The sequence below is a fragment of the Alternaria alternata genome (assembly GCF_001642055.1).
Source record: "Alternaria alternata strain SRC1lrK2f unplaced genomic scaffold CC77scaffold_3, whole genome shotgun sequence".
Taxonomy (NCBI): Eukaryota; Fungi; Ascomycota; class Dothideomycetes; order Pleosporales; family Pleosporaceae; genus Alternaria; species Alternaria alternata.
Genome location: NW_017306192.1, coordinates 1,024,782 through 1,043,064, shown reverse-complemented (window position 1 = coordinate 1,043,064; position 18,283 = coordinate 1,024,782). Strand labels below are relative to the sequence as shown.

The following is an 18,283-nucleotide window of genomic DNA, read 5'->3' as shown; positions in this document are numbered from 1 at the left end:
AACAAGACTCCGCCAACACCATCATATGCAAGCCTATACCGATAGCATCCCAAACTGCAATCCAACCCATGCGCACCGGGTATCCAAAGCATGCCTCATAACGCATTACAAAAACATCAACGACTATCCAGACCCTGATGTGGCTTGTACCACACTTGTACCGTCAACAAACCGTGTGCGGAATATACGGTTCGCATTCTGGAACATGCCGTCCTTCAAACTGACGACGATGAATTGCGATCCCTTGAAGCGAGTTTTGAACAGACGACCGATATTTTGTGTGTGGGACAGGTCCAGCGCAGCATCAACTTCGTCCAGAATGTACATCGGCGCAGGCTTGAACTGGAGAAGAGCCATGATAAGAGATAGTGCGATAAGTGACCTAAGAGATGTTAGCGCATGCGTTTCGGGGGAGTACGGGCGGGCGCATACCTTTGGCCACCACTTAGCTCTGTTAGTGACTGCTTCCACACCTTTCCCAGCATAACTTTGACTTCCAGACCATCAGAAATTGTCTTGCCCTCGGGAGGATCCAGCTTTGCGAAACTGCCTGGTAGCAGTTCGTTGAAGATTTGGCCGAAATCGCGGTTGACAATCGTCCATGTCTTGTGGAGCGCCTCTTTCTTATACTCGTCAAGCTTGACGATAGTCTCCTCGATCTTCGATTTATCGCGGATGACCGTCTGCATATTCTTCTTGAGACTCGCCTCTTTCTTCTCAACATTGTCAATCATAGCCATGACCTTCGGGTTAATTTTGTTCTTCTTTTGCTGGAAGTGTTCTTCCAACGACTTTCGCCTAGTCTTTGCGTCGTTCATGTTCACGCCCTTGAAGTCATAAACCGTTCCGGTGCGTCCAAAGAGCTCCGCGTCATTTGCGATGAACTCGTATTCCTTTTCAAGCGCCTTGACATGACTAGCAGCACCTTCTTGTTCTTTGTGGAACCTCTCGATCTCGTGGCCGAGCTTCTGTTGTTCCAGACCACCCTCGGTGATGGATGAGTTCTTTGATCTGATAGCGTCTTCGAGCGAACGAAGCTCTTCATCGAAGCCGGTCAACTTCGCTTGCTCGTCCCTCAGATGGGCTGCAGCTAAGTCGTGTGCGTCCTAGCAATGTCAATATTGATAAAACCATCATGCTGAGAAAACCTACCTGGACACGGGATTGTTCAGCCAACAACTCGTCCATCTCTGCTTGTTGAGATTGCAGGGTGGTCTGAACCTCCTCGAGCTGCTCTTGTGCTGCCGCAAGGTCGCTACCACATTGCTCAGATTCGACCATGGCTTCGCGCATCTCGGTCTGCAGTGGCTTGATGGAAGCGCTATTTTTGTTCAAAGCCTTTTTGAGTTTGTCAAGTGATGACTGTAGTTCGGCAAGTTTGCTGTCCTTGTTATTGCTGAACTCGCTCATGTCGCGCTCGATGCGCTTCACGTCCTTGTTGGCTTCCTCTTGTCGAGATTTCGCCGCCTTGATGTCTTCCTTGAGCTGAGCGATGGTCTGCTTCATTTCCTCCACCGCTTGAATGATCTAGTACAGAGTTAGCAATAGTTTCACACCTGAGTGTCAGGCTTGACGTACCGATGACGAGGAGTTGCTGCCAATCTGCTCCTCGGTGAGTTTGATCTCATGCCTTTTGAGGTCGAGCTCCTGCTTCGATTTGCGTGCGGCATCCAACTTCTTCTTCTCCTTAGCCATAGTATCCTGCAAAGACCGGAGCTGGGACTCTTGCGAACCAAGCTCTGTCGTAATCTCGTTAAGCTTTTGAAGAGTGATGAGAACCCCACTAGATTGAGGCGCGCTACCACCAGACAACACACCAGCAGGGTCATAAGTATCTCCTTGTAGAGTGACACTCTTCATGCGCACTGCGGGATCAAAAGTCACACGCTTAGCGGTCTCGGCGTCCTCACAGACAAGTGTTGATCCGAAAACGTACTCCATGGCGGCGTTGACCTCGTGCTCGTATCCAATCAGCGACAAAGCCAGATCGACTTTGCCTGGTGCAATCTTTTGAGCTGCTCCAATTTTCTCCGCCGACGCTTTGAATGCCGCGATCTTGTTGAGCGGAATGATTGTCACGCGCTTCTTCAGCCTGCCGTTCTCGAGAAGCTGCTTACCAGTAGCAGCTGAGTCGACAACGACGTTGTACAGCCGGCCACCAGCACAAATCTCCAAAGCTGTACCTGCCCTGGTGTGTTCCTTCTCGAGTGTGAAGAGTTGGGCGACAAGACCCTTTACACGAGATCGGTCAAAGTTCGGGGAGGGGTCGCTGTAGCTGAAGTCGATGTTTGCAACTTGTCGCCTCATGCCGTCGGCTTGCTGTCGGAGTTCCCGTATACGTGCTTGAAGATGCGATTCTTGTTGGTACATGTCCGCCTCTTGACCTTCGTTGTAGCCCAGCTTCGCCAGATCCGCCTCTAGCTTCTTGGCTTGGGATTTTAATGCCTCGAGGTCTTTTAGGAGTCCAGAATTTTGTTCTTTTGCCTTCTTCGCTTTGGGCTCATCCTCCTTGATCTGCTTTTCGAGATGCGATATTCTGAGCTTGCTCTGCTCTTGCTCGGTGGCAGCTGCGCTCGCTCGGTTTCTGGCATCTTGCAGTTGGCCCTGATAACCGCCTTCTTGACCTTCCTTGGACGCCACACCGGTTTGTAGGGTTTGTAGAAGTTCTTCTTTCTTCTCTACCTCCTCTGTTTGCTTGGCCAGCTCGGCGTGGGCTGTCTGGTACTTCTCCTGCAACTTCTCGTACGTCTGCTTCTTCTCATGTAGAAGCTTCTCCAGCTCCTTGACACTCTTCTCAATGCCTTCCTTCCTGTCTGCCTCCTCGGCCATGCTCGTCCTCTTTAGGTCCAGAACCGTCGTTAGGCGGACGATCTCGTGCGAATTTGTTTTGACCTCTTCCTCCAGTGCCTGGAACTTGCCCCCCTTGCGTAACTCCTGCTCGCGTGTTGCCTTTGTTTGTTTGATATCCTCTTGGAGGTTCTCTATCTCCTTCTTCATGCGCACAGAAGATTCGTCTAGGTCCTTCGCCCTTTGCTTCTTGGCTTCAAGATCTTCGGCAGACTGTTGTAACCGCTCGTTGTATCGTATGTAATCGTACGCGACTACCAGCTTCGTGAGGCGTTCGAGCTCGCTCTGCGTCTGTTGGAAATCGAGGAAAGCACGCTTCTCCATTCGTAGTTTCTCGAGCTTGGGGTCGATTTCGTCTCGTAGTAGCTCGGTGATTTCCTGCACCTTCATCTCCTTCTTTGCCATGGTCTTGTAGGCCTTGTCCCGCCTGTCTTCGAACATGCGCGTTCCAGCAGCCTCCTCAAGCATAGCCAAAATCTCCTTGGCCTTCATGTTCAGCACCTGCATAACCTTTCCCTGTGCGATCATGAAGTTGGGGTTATTGATGTTGAGCTGCACAGACTGGAACAGGTTCTGTATGCTTTGTTGCTGCGCGCGGTGTCCGTTGATGAGGTATTTGCTCGCGCCGCCGAGCACGATCTGCCTAGTCACCGATATCTGCGCATGTTCCTCGAAGCCAACGGGGCTCTTCGATTTGTCGCGATTGTCGAACACGATGGTGACGCTCGCTTTCGTAACGCCTGCTTGGCCGCGCTTGTAGATGAGATCCTGCAGCGGTGTAAGCCTCTCCGCTCTGCATGGTCCTTCCCCTCTCTACACCCACCTGTAAGTTCTGCGCCCGCACCACGCTCAAGTTGTTGATTCCCAGTACGAAACATATCGAATCGAGAATGTTCGACTTTCCAGATCCGTTGAGACCCGTGATTGAATTGAAGCTCTCGTCCCTGCCCAGTTGTCAGTCGCTGGTCTCTTCGCAAGGGGAGCGTAAACAAGCCCTACCAGCCAGAGATGACTGTTCGGACAGCGTATGACTTGTAGCCCTGGATTCATGTTAGAAGGCGCCAAATACAGTCTCTGGCAGTGCTCACATCGATTACAAGTTCTATAATCCTCATGGTGGCTGCATGTGCTGTCGTGCTGAATTACTCTGCTGCCAGTGTTTGTTATTCCGTCTCACCTGGGCAAGGGTCTCGGTAGCGCCCCACCATAACGCGCTAGGCTTTCACGTGGCAGCGCGATCACGCGTACAATCATCACTTTCGACCTCTACCACTTGCTATTGGGATAATGCAGTTCAGAAGCTCAACTTTCCACTGGTCGTAAACGTCATCGATTACTACTATGTGCTGCAAGAGGTGTGAAGGTATTCACGGTGTATCAAACGCTATCATCGCTCATCAACGCAGGACCCTAAACAAAATCACCGAGCTTGCCCCAGGCAATGCTTCGGTTCGATCTCGACTGGCTCGCTTGCTTCCGTGCATGCCGTCTTCGAACAACTCTTCTTCCTGCCTATTCCTCTTGCAACATACTCTTTTGACTCAAAGCTTCCCATAGCTTTCAGCCCATATTCAGAGTCGTCCTTCACTGGCGGAAGCGGAGCAGTCCTCGGTGCACCTCCCATCCCCTCCATGGTGATCTCATCGTCTATGTTGTTGGACAGCCCGAAGTGGAAATTCCCGAATACCTTGGTATTGTGTCGGTTTGTATCCGCGGTACGGTTTTGGTAGTACGACGTGTTCTGATTCGTGCCATACTGTGGGAATAGGTATCGGAAGAGGCACTTAGTCGCCGGTGCGCATGCTGTCATAATGTGTACGGCAGGTTCGGCGATGCTGATTCCAATACCGATATCCCAGGTACGGTCTTTGTTGGTAGGGGCAAATCGGTAGTAATATACGATAAACCTACCTACCGACACTCCCGTCGCAATCCATCCCAGGCTCATCACAATCACTACCAGAATCTTTGTGCGTCGATGCATCTGAAGACCCCACACCATGACGGAAGGTATAGGAATGATGATGAGATCCATGAAAATCGATAGAGCACAAGATACCAATACGAATGTCCGCGAGTCGATACATGTACCGCCTGGTACGACATTCCCATTAGCATCAATGCTATCCATGGCGGGCCTGGACCAAGCATAGGCTCTGGGGGTGCATTGTACGACGTTGACTATCGTTGATCCGATGGAGTAGAGGATGTTGAGCCAGAAAGTAACGTGTAATGGGTATCTTATGCGACGACGACCGTCCTTCATGCGGAAAAGAAACATGATGATAGAAGCCCGAATCAATCCCATGACTGGAAGGGGATCAAACTTGTTAGCGAAGTCTCTTGATTGACCAAGGGATACGTACGTGGATGGTACAGCATTTGTACAGTGAAGTTCCATCTCAACGCCACAAGCTGCTCTTCAATCGACTTCTTAGGCAGATCATAGATATGGTAGCCAGTGCCACTCAATATGATGTACATCCATGTTCCCACGGTATCCGCTATGAGGAGCACAAAAGCAGCCAGAATCAACCAGTCGTCCCAGCAAAAGTTGCGTCCGAGATAGCGCGACCATACTCTAAGGAAGACTGTAAAAGAAGCGACGACTGTGAAAGTACACACAATGGCCAGAACCTCGCATTGTCGGCTTTCGACCATGGTACTGCCGAGTTTTGTCGCCGTAGTCGTGCAATCTTGGAGTGCTCGGTCCGTAAATGGGCAACAGGCGTGAAGCCCACGGGGTAATGTCCAGTGTCCGCCTGTTCAGTCGATCATGAACCGGGAGAACCAGAGGGTTGATGAAGATCGTGGGTCCACGACGGTAGATCGCACCAAGAAGCGAACGTGGAGTAGTGACGCAAACAGTGAGGATCTGAAGGGATGACGGGTAATGTAGGCAGTATTGGCCCACTCAGGAAAAAGTCGAATGTACCCGCAACGCGTCTGGACACGCTCAAGTTTTTTGCTATGTGACTAGTATATGCCGCGTCCTCCAGCGCTCCACGTGGGTAGTCGCACGTACAATCCCTTAATATCAGATGCTTTGGTGGCCAAGAAGGATGCTGTCATTAACGACTGACAGATGCACGGCGAGGTGAAAAGTTGCATCGGACCAGCCGCTGCTCTAGACTCTTGATGTCTCAAGGATGAAAACCTGCCAGGCGCGGGAGACGTCGTTCTAAAGCGAGGCTGTTCATCATGCAGGCCATAATCGCGGCAACATGGTTATCCTCCGCTCGTAACTTCCCCTCTCGCTTGACCAGAACAAGGACTAGGCTGTCTCATAAAGTCGAAAGAGGTTCCTCACGGTCCGAATTCGGGCTGACATGTCCAGGTCAGCCCTGAACACGGGCCTCAATCGCGGGTTGGATGCCTGTTCACCCTGTTGGTTGGCGAGGAGCCTGGACAACGCCATGGACAATTATTCCGCTAGGCATTATGTCTGCGATGCGGCGAGTCGATATTCTGAAAGCGCTTGCGATTAGGGGAAGTAAATATGCCGATCCTCCGAACATGATGTTGGAGGCTTGTCGGGTGGCTGACGGAGGTCGATCCCGCGCTGGGAATTTATTGCCCGAGCCGTGGAGGGCGGGTCAGCACACGTGTTTCCCCCGAGAAAACAAACTCAATTGCAACGTGAGCTGGCATAGTGGTGAATGCGTTCGGATGCCGTGGTCAGGAACGCGGCTCAAAGGAGAATTCTGAGCTGCAGGTTCGCGCGTTAGTAAGGTATTTTCGGCTCCTTCCCGTTTTGGATGCGACCATGACTCTCAAACTTCGCACTACCGGCAGCTTGAACGGCACCAACAAGCAGACCCTGGACGACAAGCCTCACGACTCGAGTAACGATGTGCCGGAGACTAGTCCCAACGACATATTCGAGCGCACGTGGGCGCATTCGATACTCTCTTCACAGCCTTACGCGTACAAAGTTTGCATTAGAAATTGTTGATCGTTCATTATGATAGGTCCAATATAGGAGAATATGCAGGTGAGAAAATGCGCGTTACGCAACAGCTGCATACATGAACCCTCATGGAGTGCGGATAGGTCGCAGATTCGTAACCAAGTCAATACCTTGTCACCGACCCTGGCTATCTCAGCTGTCAACACAGTTTCTAGAGAAGATCAGCAGTCACACTCAAGGCAAAGAGCATTAGCCCACATCCTGCCAAGCACGGTATATTGGGCGTTGCCTCCTATATCGAGTCAGTCACTGAGATGACCAATATGACTATCCTTTTGTTTCTCGTCTCAGTGCGCAACGGTCCGTAACACGCCAGCAGCCGCAAGCCCCAGGCGAAAGGTACAGTAAGAAACGGTCGTTCATGACGCACAAAGAAACTTTCTGACCGACATACAGATCTGCAGCCGTTCAACGGGAGACGATCTTTTTCCAAAGACCGGTAAACTCGGTTGTACTCTGAGTCGTTGGTTTACAGACGAACTCGTAAAGATGGCCTCTGTCGCTTTGTGGCTCGCAGTTCTGACTGCTGCCTCAACCACAGCATCGCCTGTCCTATCAGCCAAGGCTGAAACCAACACCCTTAACGTAGATGTGGACCTCCAAGGTGTTCCTTCCGCAGTCAGATCGCTCTTTCTCCCTGGCTCACCTAATGTTACAACGCCCACAAACACTTCGAGATGCAAGGTCTACCCTGATGATCCTCAATGGCCGTCCGACGAAGCTTGGTCACAACTCAACAAAGTCACAGGTGACCGTGTTATCAATGCACCCACTCCTCTTGCGGCAGTGTGTTACCCTGGCGATGACTACAGTGCTGCCAAATGCTCCGAATACACCGTGGCAGCGTGGCAGAAGTCGTACATCCATATGATCGATCCCATCGAAATCATGTCTCCGGTCGCGCAAGGCATGACGTGCACACCGCCAGTACTCTTCGACTCCCATGGCTGCACCCGTGGAGGCTTCCCTATGTACGTTGTTAACGCCACTGAGCCAAAGCACGTACAGGCTGCGGTAAACTTCGCACGCAACACTGGTGTCAGACTCGTTATCAAGAACACTGGCCACGACTTTCTAGGCAAGAGCGGTGGTAAGGATGCTCTTAGTATCTGGACACACAACATGAAGGATATTGATTATATCGAAGAGTACGTCGATGAGAAGCTCAACTGGACCGGCCCTGCGTTCAAGAGCGGTGTCGGTGTGCAAGCCTTCGAGATCTACAAGGCTGCCGCTGAGAAGGGCAGAATCGTCGTTGGTGGCGAAGGAGAGACAGTCGGAGTCATGGGAGGATACATCCAAGGAGGCGGCCACTCCCCATTGACTGGTTTATACGGTACTGGTGCTGATAGTGTCCTCTCCATGGAGGTCGTTACAGCCGACGGCGAGTTTGTTGTCGCAAACAGCACCTCGAACACTGACCTCTTCTGGGCTCTTCGTGGCGGTGGTGGCAGTACCTTCGGTGTCGTCACCTCTGTGACTGTCAAGGCCCATCCTGATCTCGAAGTCACAGTCTCCCGCTTTGGCTTCACTTCTGCCCAAACCGGAAACGAGACATTCTGGGCTGCCATCCGCGCCTACGTCGACCTATGGATCGACAACGCAGACGCTGGAACATACACATACTGGACACTGATTCCATCCAACGGTACCTTTTCATTTGCATTCTCGCCCTTCTTCGCGCCTGGAAAGAACGTAGAGGAAGCAACTGCGCTCCTGCAGCCCTGGTTCGATCAACTTAATGATTTGGGCGTCAAGTTTGACCCAAATATCACTCATTACGACAACTACTACGATGCTTGGCGCAACTCTTTCCCTCTCGAAGCTGTTCAAAAGCCCAACGTAGCGACCGCATCGCGTTTGTTCCCTCGCGCAAACTTCGAGACGGCTGAGAAGCGTCAAGAGGTTTACGAACGCATCCGCGCATCGAGCGAGAAAAACCGCGTTCAAGTCCACTTCAACATGCAGGCTAAGGACCCATACAACACCGACAACGCCGTAAACACCCATTGGCGCCCCTTGGTCTCGTTCAGCATGCAATCTGTGCGCTGGCCCATCAACAGCACCGCTGAGGAGATCTTGAAGATCCGTAAAGATTTCCAAGCGGGCGATATGCAGTCTTGGAGAGACATCAGCCCTGGGGCCGGATCCTACCTTGCTGAGGCTGATCGTCTTGAGCCTGACTTTGGTAACGCGTTCTTCGGTGACAACTACCCTAGGTTGTTAGAGTTGAAGAAGAAGCTTGATCCACAAGATGTGTTCTTTGCGACTACGAGTGTGGGTAGTGAGAGGTGGCGAGTGGAAAGTGTTGATGGCCTACCAAACGAGAACGGCAAACTGTGCCGTGTATAATCGTGCGTTGTGTGTATATTTTCTTTCTTTGGACATAAATTATTTTTCATAGATGTATCACATTCATTAGTATCAGCATCTGCAATAGATGATGCTACCTGGAATACCATTGAATTTCTTTGGAGAATCGCTATTCTGTCCAGGGTGAAAGCTATTCTACGAACAACCTCGTCACCTCAACGTGACGACGCTAATGACCATGTTCACACAGACAAGCAATCGCCAGTCTCGGCTATACGTCTCTTTGAGCACCACTCAGCGCAGGTCGACCTTCTATTGTATCCATGACCGGCCCGACGAACTCATTCTTTCCTTTTATGAACCACCACACAGCGCTCAGTATGAGAACGCCTCCCAGCACGACCGGGGCGTAGTTCATATTCTGAGCCGTAACGGGTTGGTATGGTGGGAAGAGAAGGAATATGGATACATAAACAGTATAAACAATAGAAACAAGATTGATGGCAATACCAAGCTTCCCAAGCCGGAAAGGACCATACAAAAGTGAGCTTGGGCGAGCTATCCGTCGATAAAATATGAGCACTATGGGCATCAGGTATGAGATGTATAGGGCGACGGTACCCAAAGAGACGATGGCGTTGAAGGCGGTAGTGGAACCGATGTTTAGCAGACCGATCAAGATAAGAAACACACTGGTCACTGCTATCGCTGATAAGGGAACGTGGTGTCTCTCGCTAACCCTGCTAAGTGTCTTCGAGTAAGGCAGTCCGGCGTCCTGGGCAAAAGACCACAGCATTCGAGATGCGGTCAGAACAAGAGGTACCGTTGCCAAAGCTGCCATGACGATGAGGGCACAGGTCATGGCAGAAGCCGCTGCATTGCTACGGCTTATCTGGAAGAATATCTCGATGATTGGGTATCCGGTCGTTGTCTCCATCGCTTCGGTGATATCGCCCATACAGAATAAGATGACAAGTAGCCATCCAAATCCTATCGCGCCGTTGATGATGATTGATGCTAGCATAGCTCGTGGGACGTTACGCTCCGGGTCTTTGATCTCTTCGGTGAGATGGGTCGCGCTATCGTATCCTGGTAATACTGTTAGTCTGTGCGAGCAATGGTAGGGTATGCGCGGACTTACCAGCAAGCACATACGTGCTACTCAGTAGGCCTATGCTGAAGGCTACACCGTCGCTGCTCCAGCCCGACTCGTTGACGTAAGTGGTGAAAACGAATTCGGCGGTATGTTTGGTGGGCGAGATAACGCAGATAACGACGACTAAAATAAGCCAGAGTACAACATGGAGCAAGAATGTTGCATGCAACACCCAAGGCAAGCTCTTGATGGCGAAGACATTAACAAGTGTTGCAAGTCCAAGAAAGGCCCAGTACAGCATCGTCCCATGCCATCTCTGATACGAATAATCCGGGTAGTTGAGTACGATGATACCCTGAAGCATTGTTGCACCAAGAAACGGAGCACTTGCAGTGAAGGTTTGCCAGGCAAAGACGGAGATCCAGCCAGCGGCGTATCCCCATGCTGTTCGAAATTTCTTGGGAGCAAGCTGAACCACAAAGTAGTACTGACCTCCAGCTGAAGGGTACCTGGTCAGGAAAAGGCAGGTTAGGATATGTTATTGCCAACGAATGCGTTCTCGACTTACATAGATGCAAGTTCAGACAAGCTCAACGCCGTCGCCAAAGTTCCTAAGACTGCGACTGTCGCATCTTATATTAGAAAGGAGGCTATCTCAGGGGGTGTATGAGACGAACGTATATACCCAAATACCAGTGACACCGGGCCTCCAGATATGAGGCCGGTGGCCATGGTAGATCCGAGTGCTTCCCATGTAGCAATTAGAGAAGTGGCAGTCGAAATGAGAGACAAAACGTTAAAGTTTTGCTGTTACTACGTAAGTAAAGCTTGATTGACCATGTTCTAGTGACTTACATCTAGATGTTGATGCGGAGCTTGTGTTTGCTCATGCTTCCCGGACACAGTCCGCTGCAAGGCCAGAGCTGACATTCCATTCTCTTTACTATCATCGTCTTTCTGCGCACTCATGTTTCTTCCCTTTTCCAGAGTAACCCGCGACGCGCCTGGTTGGAGAAGTAGAGTGCCACCGATGCATATCCTTTATTACTACTATCAACCATGTGCGGAAGCAGTCCGAACAACCTGGGCTGGAAAAGCGACTATGATAAAATCGGAGAGAATTGACAGGCCTATCAGGATGTGCTTATCTTTGCTCCACTTGCCCTGATTAGTGAAGAAGCTCCATGCTAGATGTCTGGCGTTGATGCAGGGCGATTTCCGACGCTTTGCCTATCATCCCGAGGCAGGAAGTCATGCATCTCACTTCGTCCAATCGTCAACCAGTTTATGACAGCGGGAGAGACCGGTTTTGCGGGGAGCGGCACAGACTAGTTGTTCTGCAATTGTAGCGGAACTCTGCCGTCTTTGTTCTGGTAGAAACGGGTTTGTGTATATGCCATATTTATCTTCGTCATAGCCCGCAGCGCTCACTGCGCATGCTTGGAAAGAAGTTGTAGTGGAACCGATGAGCCGCAGCTCGGGGCCAGTGACGCTCGATCTTTACGTGTGGTTCGGCCTGTAGGAATGCAAGTATGCTGAGTCTGCATGTTATGCAAATTAGACGCGACAACTATCTGTTATCAGACTATTCAGTTGTTGTTGTAGAATATGGTGAGTAATGACTTAACGCGTCTTATCTTAGCTGGAAGTATTGCGTACGTTGCAAGCGGACGGTTTCCGCGGTTTCCGCGATAACATTAGCGCGAAGGTCATCCACTGCACTTACCCCATGTACGCAGCGAGTGGCAATCGCACTTCGGCCCTAAACTCTATAGCTTTTCCCTTTGGCCTTATTGAAAACGTGATGGTCCAGCAATTAAGTAGGTCATGCCATAGCGATCAACGTGAATGCACTAGGAGCGCGTCACCAACCCCCTGTTATCGAGACATTCCGAAGAACTCGTATTGCTAAAGTCATAGTTAATAGGCTTTGACACGTGAACCACTGTAAGGCATTGTCACTATCTCTTGTTCTTCTACCACCATTCAGAACCATCCAATACACCTAGACCGCCCTCTCCAAGCATCTGCGTAAAATACCAATCTTCAACAACCACTGTCGCAACGTTTCTAAGCTCATTCATATGCCGCTTGCATATATAGCCACCTCTCCTTTCTACGTCTGGCCTCCATCGCACTTTAATACTGCAGTCACGAACAGCGCAGGGTTTCTGAAGATTGCAGCAAGAGGTGAAGGATGAGGAAATGGAGCTTAGTGAGGGTCGTAGGACTTTAGCCATACTGTTGTCGCGCAAGGAAGTTAAGGATGATACTCTGATGGCAAAGGGGCTTGTTGGGATGTTATGGTGACTTCTGATGTGAGTATGCTTAGAGTGTCAGTGGGGCAGTGGCTCAGTCGGACGACTACTGGAGTTCTTATTGTCGGGTGATACTGCCTTCGCTAACAATGCGTTGGTCTACAAGCGATGTCGACACTGACGATGCAACCCAACAAACCCTCAATCCAATGCAAACGAGTGTGGACTGTCTGTATCGACGCATGAATTAGCATTATTCACCATGATCCTAAATAACCGCGCCTATCCGTTGTCCTACTCGTTGATAGGATCAGCATCTCTTCTGACCATCTCCTAGGGTTCAACGTGTATATCCTCTGAAAACTAACCATCAACTCCGACGAAGTCTCCGTCGTTGTAGACGCTTGAGTCTTTCTTTCCACATCCACAGAAATCTAGCAACACGGCATGTATACGACTTGGTGAGGTATATGGGCCACCCCAGGTCCAATACCTCTCGCTGTCGGCGGGTTCTTTCCCTGAATTTCTTCCTAGTACTGCCTCGAACCTGATCGTCTCGCTCTCCCATATCCGCATATCTCTTGCTTTTGTGGGTTGAACTTCGGGAAATAGTCGCAGCTCCTTTTGCTCGGCGACTGGAAGCGTACTGTTCCATACCCATACCCGCCCAGTCGGGATGATCGTCCAGTGCTTCATCAGTGCTTCATAATCGCTAGACGTCATTCTTTGCTTGTGAGTCTATCAGGACGTTCTCTTTCTCCGTCTGCCAGGTTTCAATTGATCTCTAGATCGACTAGCTCCACTTTGTAGAGGGAACGCCGGCCCGGCATCTTGGGGAGCTGAATGAGTGGACTAACTCACGTTCTCCCATGTTTGCAGACTTTTGGTTTCACTTCCTTGGTCTCTGATAGCGTGGGTAGCGCAGTCAGAAACTTCTTAAAAGTTGGTGTATCGTATGCTGGTACGGACCTAAAGGCAAAAGTGCGCTAGCTACGTCAGATAGGTCAGGCGAAGAATCCCCACGTAGCTCAAACGCTTCGTCTGCTAACATCCCGTTACTTTCTCAATTCAAGATAGCGATGTCGCACAATTCCAGCGAGGACTTACCTTCCTGCAATAGCCTGACGTTGTTGAGCGGTGAGTGAGCGGTGATTGAGTGATGAGTGAGTGGTAAGTGAGTGGTAAGTACATCGACAACTTCAGCGGCTACCGAGAGACTCCATCATTCTTCTCTACCCTACGTTGGCTTCGTTCTAGATTCTCGATGGCGAACGCTTATGCAAGGCAGTTCAATGCTGCCTGGGACCTCCTCGATAAGGATGAATGCGAGAAGTGTATCGCTGAAGCCAAGAAGAACCTCAGGTAAGAGCTATCTTGTCATCTGCTGTATAAATCCACTAACACAATGGAAGCGACGAGACTATGCCGCGTTATTACATCATCAAAAACTGCCTCCTCATCGCCTGCGCCGCCAATACCTGGGTGGAAGCGGATGACTGGAAGGCAGCAGCTGAGCAAGTCTACCAGGAGGCCTTGGTGAGGGCAACCAGCAAGGGCGACAAGGATTCCCTTGAAGCGCTCAATGAACTGCGCGAGGAGCTCGACGAGCTAGATGAGTTCAAAAAGAAGGAACTAGTGGGAATGACAACAGAACAGTTCCGAGCAGCACTCACGCTTAGTGATGCGGAACAGGAGATGATCGACAGGGAAGGAGAGGAAGAGATGGCAGCTTGGGCCGCATTCCATAGCGGAGCGTGTTGGGGGCTTGCCTCTGACGATTACGACAAGCTCGCCGATGCAGAAGACGAAGAAGCTGACCCCGGGGACTCAGACGAACTGGCCAAGGCGGAGAACGAGAACGAAGACAACGGCTTCCAAGGCGTAGAGGCAGTCGCCAGGGCAGAGAACACCAACGAGATTGCCGCCGCTCATATCCTCCCAGACCGATCCATGCGCCGCTTCGTCCCCTCCCCCGACACTACCCCGACGACTACAGTGCCTACGATTGTCGCCGACCCTCTCGAAGCTCCAACTACCACTTAGACGACTACAGCGCCGAAAAAGTTCAAACTCTGTCGCAAGAAGAGTATCCTGAGCAAGGGCCGAGCCCGCCACGCCCACTCGTTCAACAGGGAGCAGGCAAAGCAGACCTCGCGTCTGAGCGTACTAGATATGGACTGGACCGCTGAGAACAATGAGGTGAAGGAGTAGTGGAGTGCAGGAATAGTGAGGTGGGTAGACATTTGAATGTAAAACTGGGTGTAGCGGAGGAATATAGCAGCAGATGGAATGCCGCAGGCTCGAAAGTGGCAGCACCAAGTTTGGAGAGATAATCCTTTTGTGAATTTTCTCTGGCCTACATGCGATATCGATACTGACGATATAATCCAACAAACCCTTGATCTAACGCAAACAAGTGTGGACTGTCTGTATTAACGCATCTTCATATATGTCAGCATCCCGCCGCAAAGCCGCCTTCGCCAGCGTTGGATTGTGATATATGGGAGTCTAACGCGCGACGACAGTCGAGAAGGGGGACTATCATGTTTTCAATAAGATCAAAGGGAAAAGCCATAGAATTTACGGCCGAAGGGCGATTGTCACTCCCTGCGTACACGGGGTAACTAGGCACTAACTCTTACGTGCGGGAATCGTCTAACGCACAAAGGTATTTTGTGAAGAAAGCGCCCCAGTGCAACATCAAGTAAGTGAAGTCATGGGGAAGAATTTTGTGAGCAACGTTGTAGAATGGGTTGGCTACAAGCTAGCAGACTATGTGCGTGTAGCGCGCTGGAGTGCGCGTCTGTGCTAGGAGACTTTAAGAGGTAGCCTCTCAGATACACGTTTTGGTGCCCAGTTATCAACTGCGGGCCTACTGTGAGATTCCCAGTTCCTTGTAAAAGGCTTCTGTCTGGGGCTTGCGGCCAAGGAATTCCTCAAGGATTTCCATCTCCTCCTTGGAACCGCCACGCTCAAGAACGGTGTGTCGGTAGCGGCGGCCTTCTTTGGGGTTCATAGGATCGTCCTTGAAGACAGTGTAGAACATGTCTGTGGAGTAGACTTGAGAGGAGAGATAGCCATAGTAGCTGTCATGGTTAGCACGTGATGTTTGGCAGAGCGATTGAACATGTCTTACCCAGCGTCATAGCCACCGATCAAATGACCGAACGTAGCCTGTCCATTACCCCAGTGCCAGTCACCCTTCTTGTCTCCCTCCAGCGACTCAGGGCCCTTGAGCTGACTGATTTCGTGCCTCAAAGAGTTGTACTTCTCAGTGATGTCCATTTTTTCGAGCTCCTCGTGGCTGGCCGGCTCGTGAACAGCCATATCGAAGGTTCCAAAATGCAACTGCCTCAAGTTGAACAGCGCGTCATTGACGTGCTTCGTAGAGATCAACTTGGCGATCAACGATTGAGGAATCTGCTCTGACGGCTTCTTCTCGCCGCCTGATGACTCTAAGTATGCCTTCTCATAGTCGGACGAGATGTAAGAGTAGTGGTGAGATAGAGAGCGTAGTTGCGAAGGTGTCCAGCACCAGTTCTCCAGCATCTGAGATGGCGCCTCAACGAAGTCGCGAACGGTGTTGGTGCCATGGAACCGAGAGTAGGTCGTTCGTGATACCAGGTCGTGGATACCGTGTCCAAGCTCGTGGAAGAGAGTGACTACTTCATCGTGCTTGAGTAGTGAGGGCTTCTTCTTCGTTGGCTTGGAAAAGTTGCAGACTAGAGCCGTCGCGGGATAACGTCGCTTGCCGTTCTCATCTATATAGCCAGGCTGCAGATTGAAGCTGCAGATTGGAAAATACGAAGTCAGTGTATGTCTCACATGCATTTCGTATAGGCACAACTTACTTGGCAGCATGCCCATACTTTTCACGTGATTTCAACGTTAGTAAGTGTTCTAGAAGTGTTGTGGTTGTCTTCATACCTTGCCGTCACGTCTGGTGTTGAGTTAGCAGAAGCTCGGACATATTTCGGGATGAAGCCACGTGATGTTGGTCCGTGCATAGGGTACTTACGGGAAGAGATCCAGGTAGAGATAGCCAACGAAGCCTTCACCCTCGCCCTTGTCGTCCCAAACGCTAAAGACTTGCACTTCCTCGTGCCAGACAATGTCGGATCCCTTGCCACCGTCAGCAAGGGCAGCCCTGTCTTCCTCGCCCACAATCTCGACGAACACCAGACCAAAGAGCTCCTCGAAGATTTTCAGCATGCCTTGGATGGTTGTCTGTAGGGGGAAGTATTCGGCAATAACTTGGTGGTCGAGCTGGAAATCCTTCTCCAGCATCAGACGATCGTAGTACCTGTTGTCCCAAAGGTAATAGTCTTTGGCCAACGGACCTGTGATTCCATTCTCTTTGACGTCTTGCTCCTTCAATTCCATCAGCTTCTCAATTTCCTTCTTGCCACCTGGTGCGAGCCTTTCGCGCAGGTCACCGAGGAAGTCATCGACGGTCTTGGTGGTCTTCGCCATCTTGTCTTCTATCCGGAACTGTGCATGGTTGTCGTAGCCTAGAAGGCGGGCGGCTTCGTCGCGGAGTAAGATGGCCTCTCTGAACAGTGGTACGTTGCCGTTGCACTTGTTCTCATTCTCGACAAAAACCTTCCTCCTTGTCTCCGGGTTTGTGGCGTACTTGAGGGTTGGGAAGAGGTCTGGGTATTTGAAGGTCAGGAACAACTTGCCCTCGTTTTCGCCTTCTCCCTTCTTGAGTCCTGAGGTGACGTCTTCTGGCACGCCGTGCAATTCCTCTTGTGTGAACCACAGCCCACCGTTCTCTTCGTTAAGGTTCTTCTGGAAGGCGATGCCGATTTGACTCAGACGCTGCTTGATCTCCTTGAACCTGTCCCTCTTGGGTCCCGCGGGAAGATTCAGACCATTTCGAATGAACGACTTGTGGTCCTTCTCCAGCAGCCGCTGGGACTCAGGATCCAGCTTCTCGCCCTTCTTCAGCACAGCGTCAATGAGATTGAAGACGTCCTCGCGCATGGACGACTCAATGCCAAAGTCGTCAAGCATCTGTTCCACCTCGCTGGATGCATCGCGCAGCTCCTTGCTTGTTGACACAGCGTTGTAGAAGCCAAGGATATGCGATTCGATGGCCATCTTGTTGTCATCGCGGGCGATTTGGAGGAGTGTGTTTTGGAAGTTCGCGTTCTCGGGCTTTACATCGCGAACGATAGCATCTTGGACGCTGCGAGACCTGTCGATCTGGAAAGTGTCAGCATCCGGTCGCAACACCCCTCCTGCGGGGTCGGTGGCAGCAATCGCAAGCAGAAGTTCAAAAACTCAGGAAGACCACATACCAGTCTCTTTGCATCGTCAACTAAGCTTTGCTTAGTAGCTGTGAACTTGGGCGGCAGCTGTGGCGGGGTCTTGTATTGCGACGGAGCCATAGTGGAGTTGGTGAGCGGCCTAAACGGTTGCGTATAGAGAGGATTCCGGAGCGGAGAGGGCTTGACGTATTGTAATATGGATGGTACGCGTCCGCCGAGTCGGATTGAAGCCAGGATGGCGGATGTCGCAATGAAGAGAGCGACAGCGGCGAGGAAGAGCTTGGTGATGCGTGAGGAAGCCACGGTGCTGGTGATTACCCAACAGCTTAAGACTTAAGCCGAGATGTGGGGAAGCGGCGATTGGGCGGTGTGCTGGGATAAACAGGCGCCTAGTAGCTGGGAGCACGACGATGATGCGATCGAGTATAAACGTCTACGTGACCTCTCAATCGCTCTCCCAGACACCTGCGCAGCCGCATGAGATCGACATCCATAGATGGGTCCGCCCGAGGTTAACTGGAAATGG

At 51.1% G+C, this 18,283-nt stretch overlaps 5 protein-coding genes across 5 annotated transcripts; 2 read left to right on the top strand and 3 right to left on the bottom strand.

The window, feature by feature from the left end:
• Positions 1-123: 123 nt before the first annotated feature.
• CC77DRAFT_927852 (hypothetical protein) lies at positions 124-5,508 on the bottom strand (the record flags this gene model as incomplete). The annotated part of the gene is made up of 8 exons (XM_018534013.1): positions 124-382; positions 433-1,106; positions 1,153-1,527; positions 1,579-3,615; positions 3,671-3,791; positions 3,847-3,887; positions 4,310-5,157; positions 5,214-5,508. The coding sequence occupies 8 exons, from the start codon at positions 5,506-5,508 to the stop codon at positions 124-126; spliced, it is 4,650 nt and encodes a 1,549-aa protein (XP_018390010.1).
• A 1,516-nt stretch (positions 5,509-7,024) lies between these two features.
• On the top strand, positions 7,025-9,285 carry CC77DRAFT_533302 (FAD binding domain-containing protein). The gene is made up of 3 exons (XM_018532048.1): positions 7,025-7,156; positions 7,214-7,907; positions 7,965-9,285. The coding sequence occupies exons 2-3, from the start codon at positions 7,307-7,309 to the stop codon at positions 9,167-9,169; spliced, it is 1,806 nt and encodes a 601-aa protein (XP_018390009.1). The 5' UTR covers positions 7,025-7,156; positions 7,214-7,306; the 3' UTR covers positions 9,170-9,285.
• Positions 9,286-11,527, bottom strand: CC77DRAFT_533279 (amino acid transporter). The gene is made up of 5 exons (XM_018532047.1): positions 11,082-11,527; positions 10,904-11,033; positions 10,795-10,849; positions 10,272-10,735; positions 9,286-10,219 (listed from the first exon to the last, which is right to left on the bottom strand). Exons 1-5 carry the CDS (start codon positions 11,193-11,195, stop codon positions 9,402-9,404), a joined length of 1,581 nt encoding a protein of 526 aa, XP_018390008.1. The 5' UTR covers positions 11,196-11,527; the 3' UTR covers positions 9,286-9,401.
• Positions 11,528-13,748: 2,221 nt separating this feature from the next.
• CC77DRAFT_1091512 (hypothetical protein) lies at positions 13,749-14,527 on the top strand (the record flags this gene model as incomplete). The annotated part of the gene is made up of 2 exons (XM_018529570.1): positions 13,749-13,846; positions 13,897-14,527. The coding sequence occupies 2 exons, from the start codon at positions 13,749-13,751 to the stop codon at positions 14,525-14,527; spliced, it is 729 nt and encodes a 242-aa protein (XP_018390007.1).
• An 829-nt stretch (positions 14,528-15,356) lies between these two features.
• On the bottom strand, positions 15,357-17,877 carry CC77DRAFT_927993 (zincin; the record flags this gene model as incomplete). Its single annotated transcript, XM_018534025.1, has 6 exons — positions 15,357-15,570; positions 15,621-16,271; positions 16,336-16,352; positions 16,412-16,424; positions 16,503-17,692; positions 17,788-17,877. 6 exons carry the CDS (start codon positions 17,875-17,877, stop codon positions 15,357-15,359), a joined length of 2,175 nt encoding a protein of 724 aa, XP_018390006.1.
• Positions 17,878-18,283: the final 406 nt, after the last annotated feature.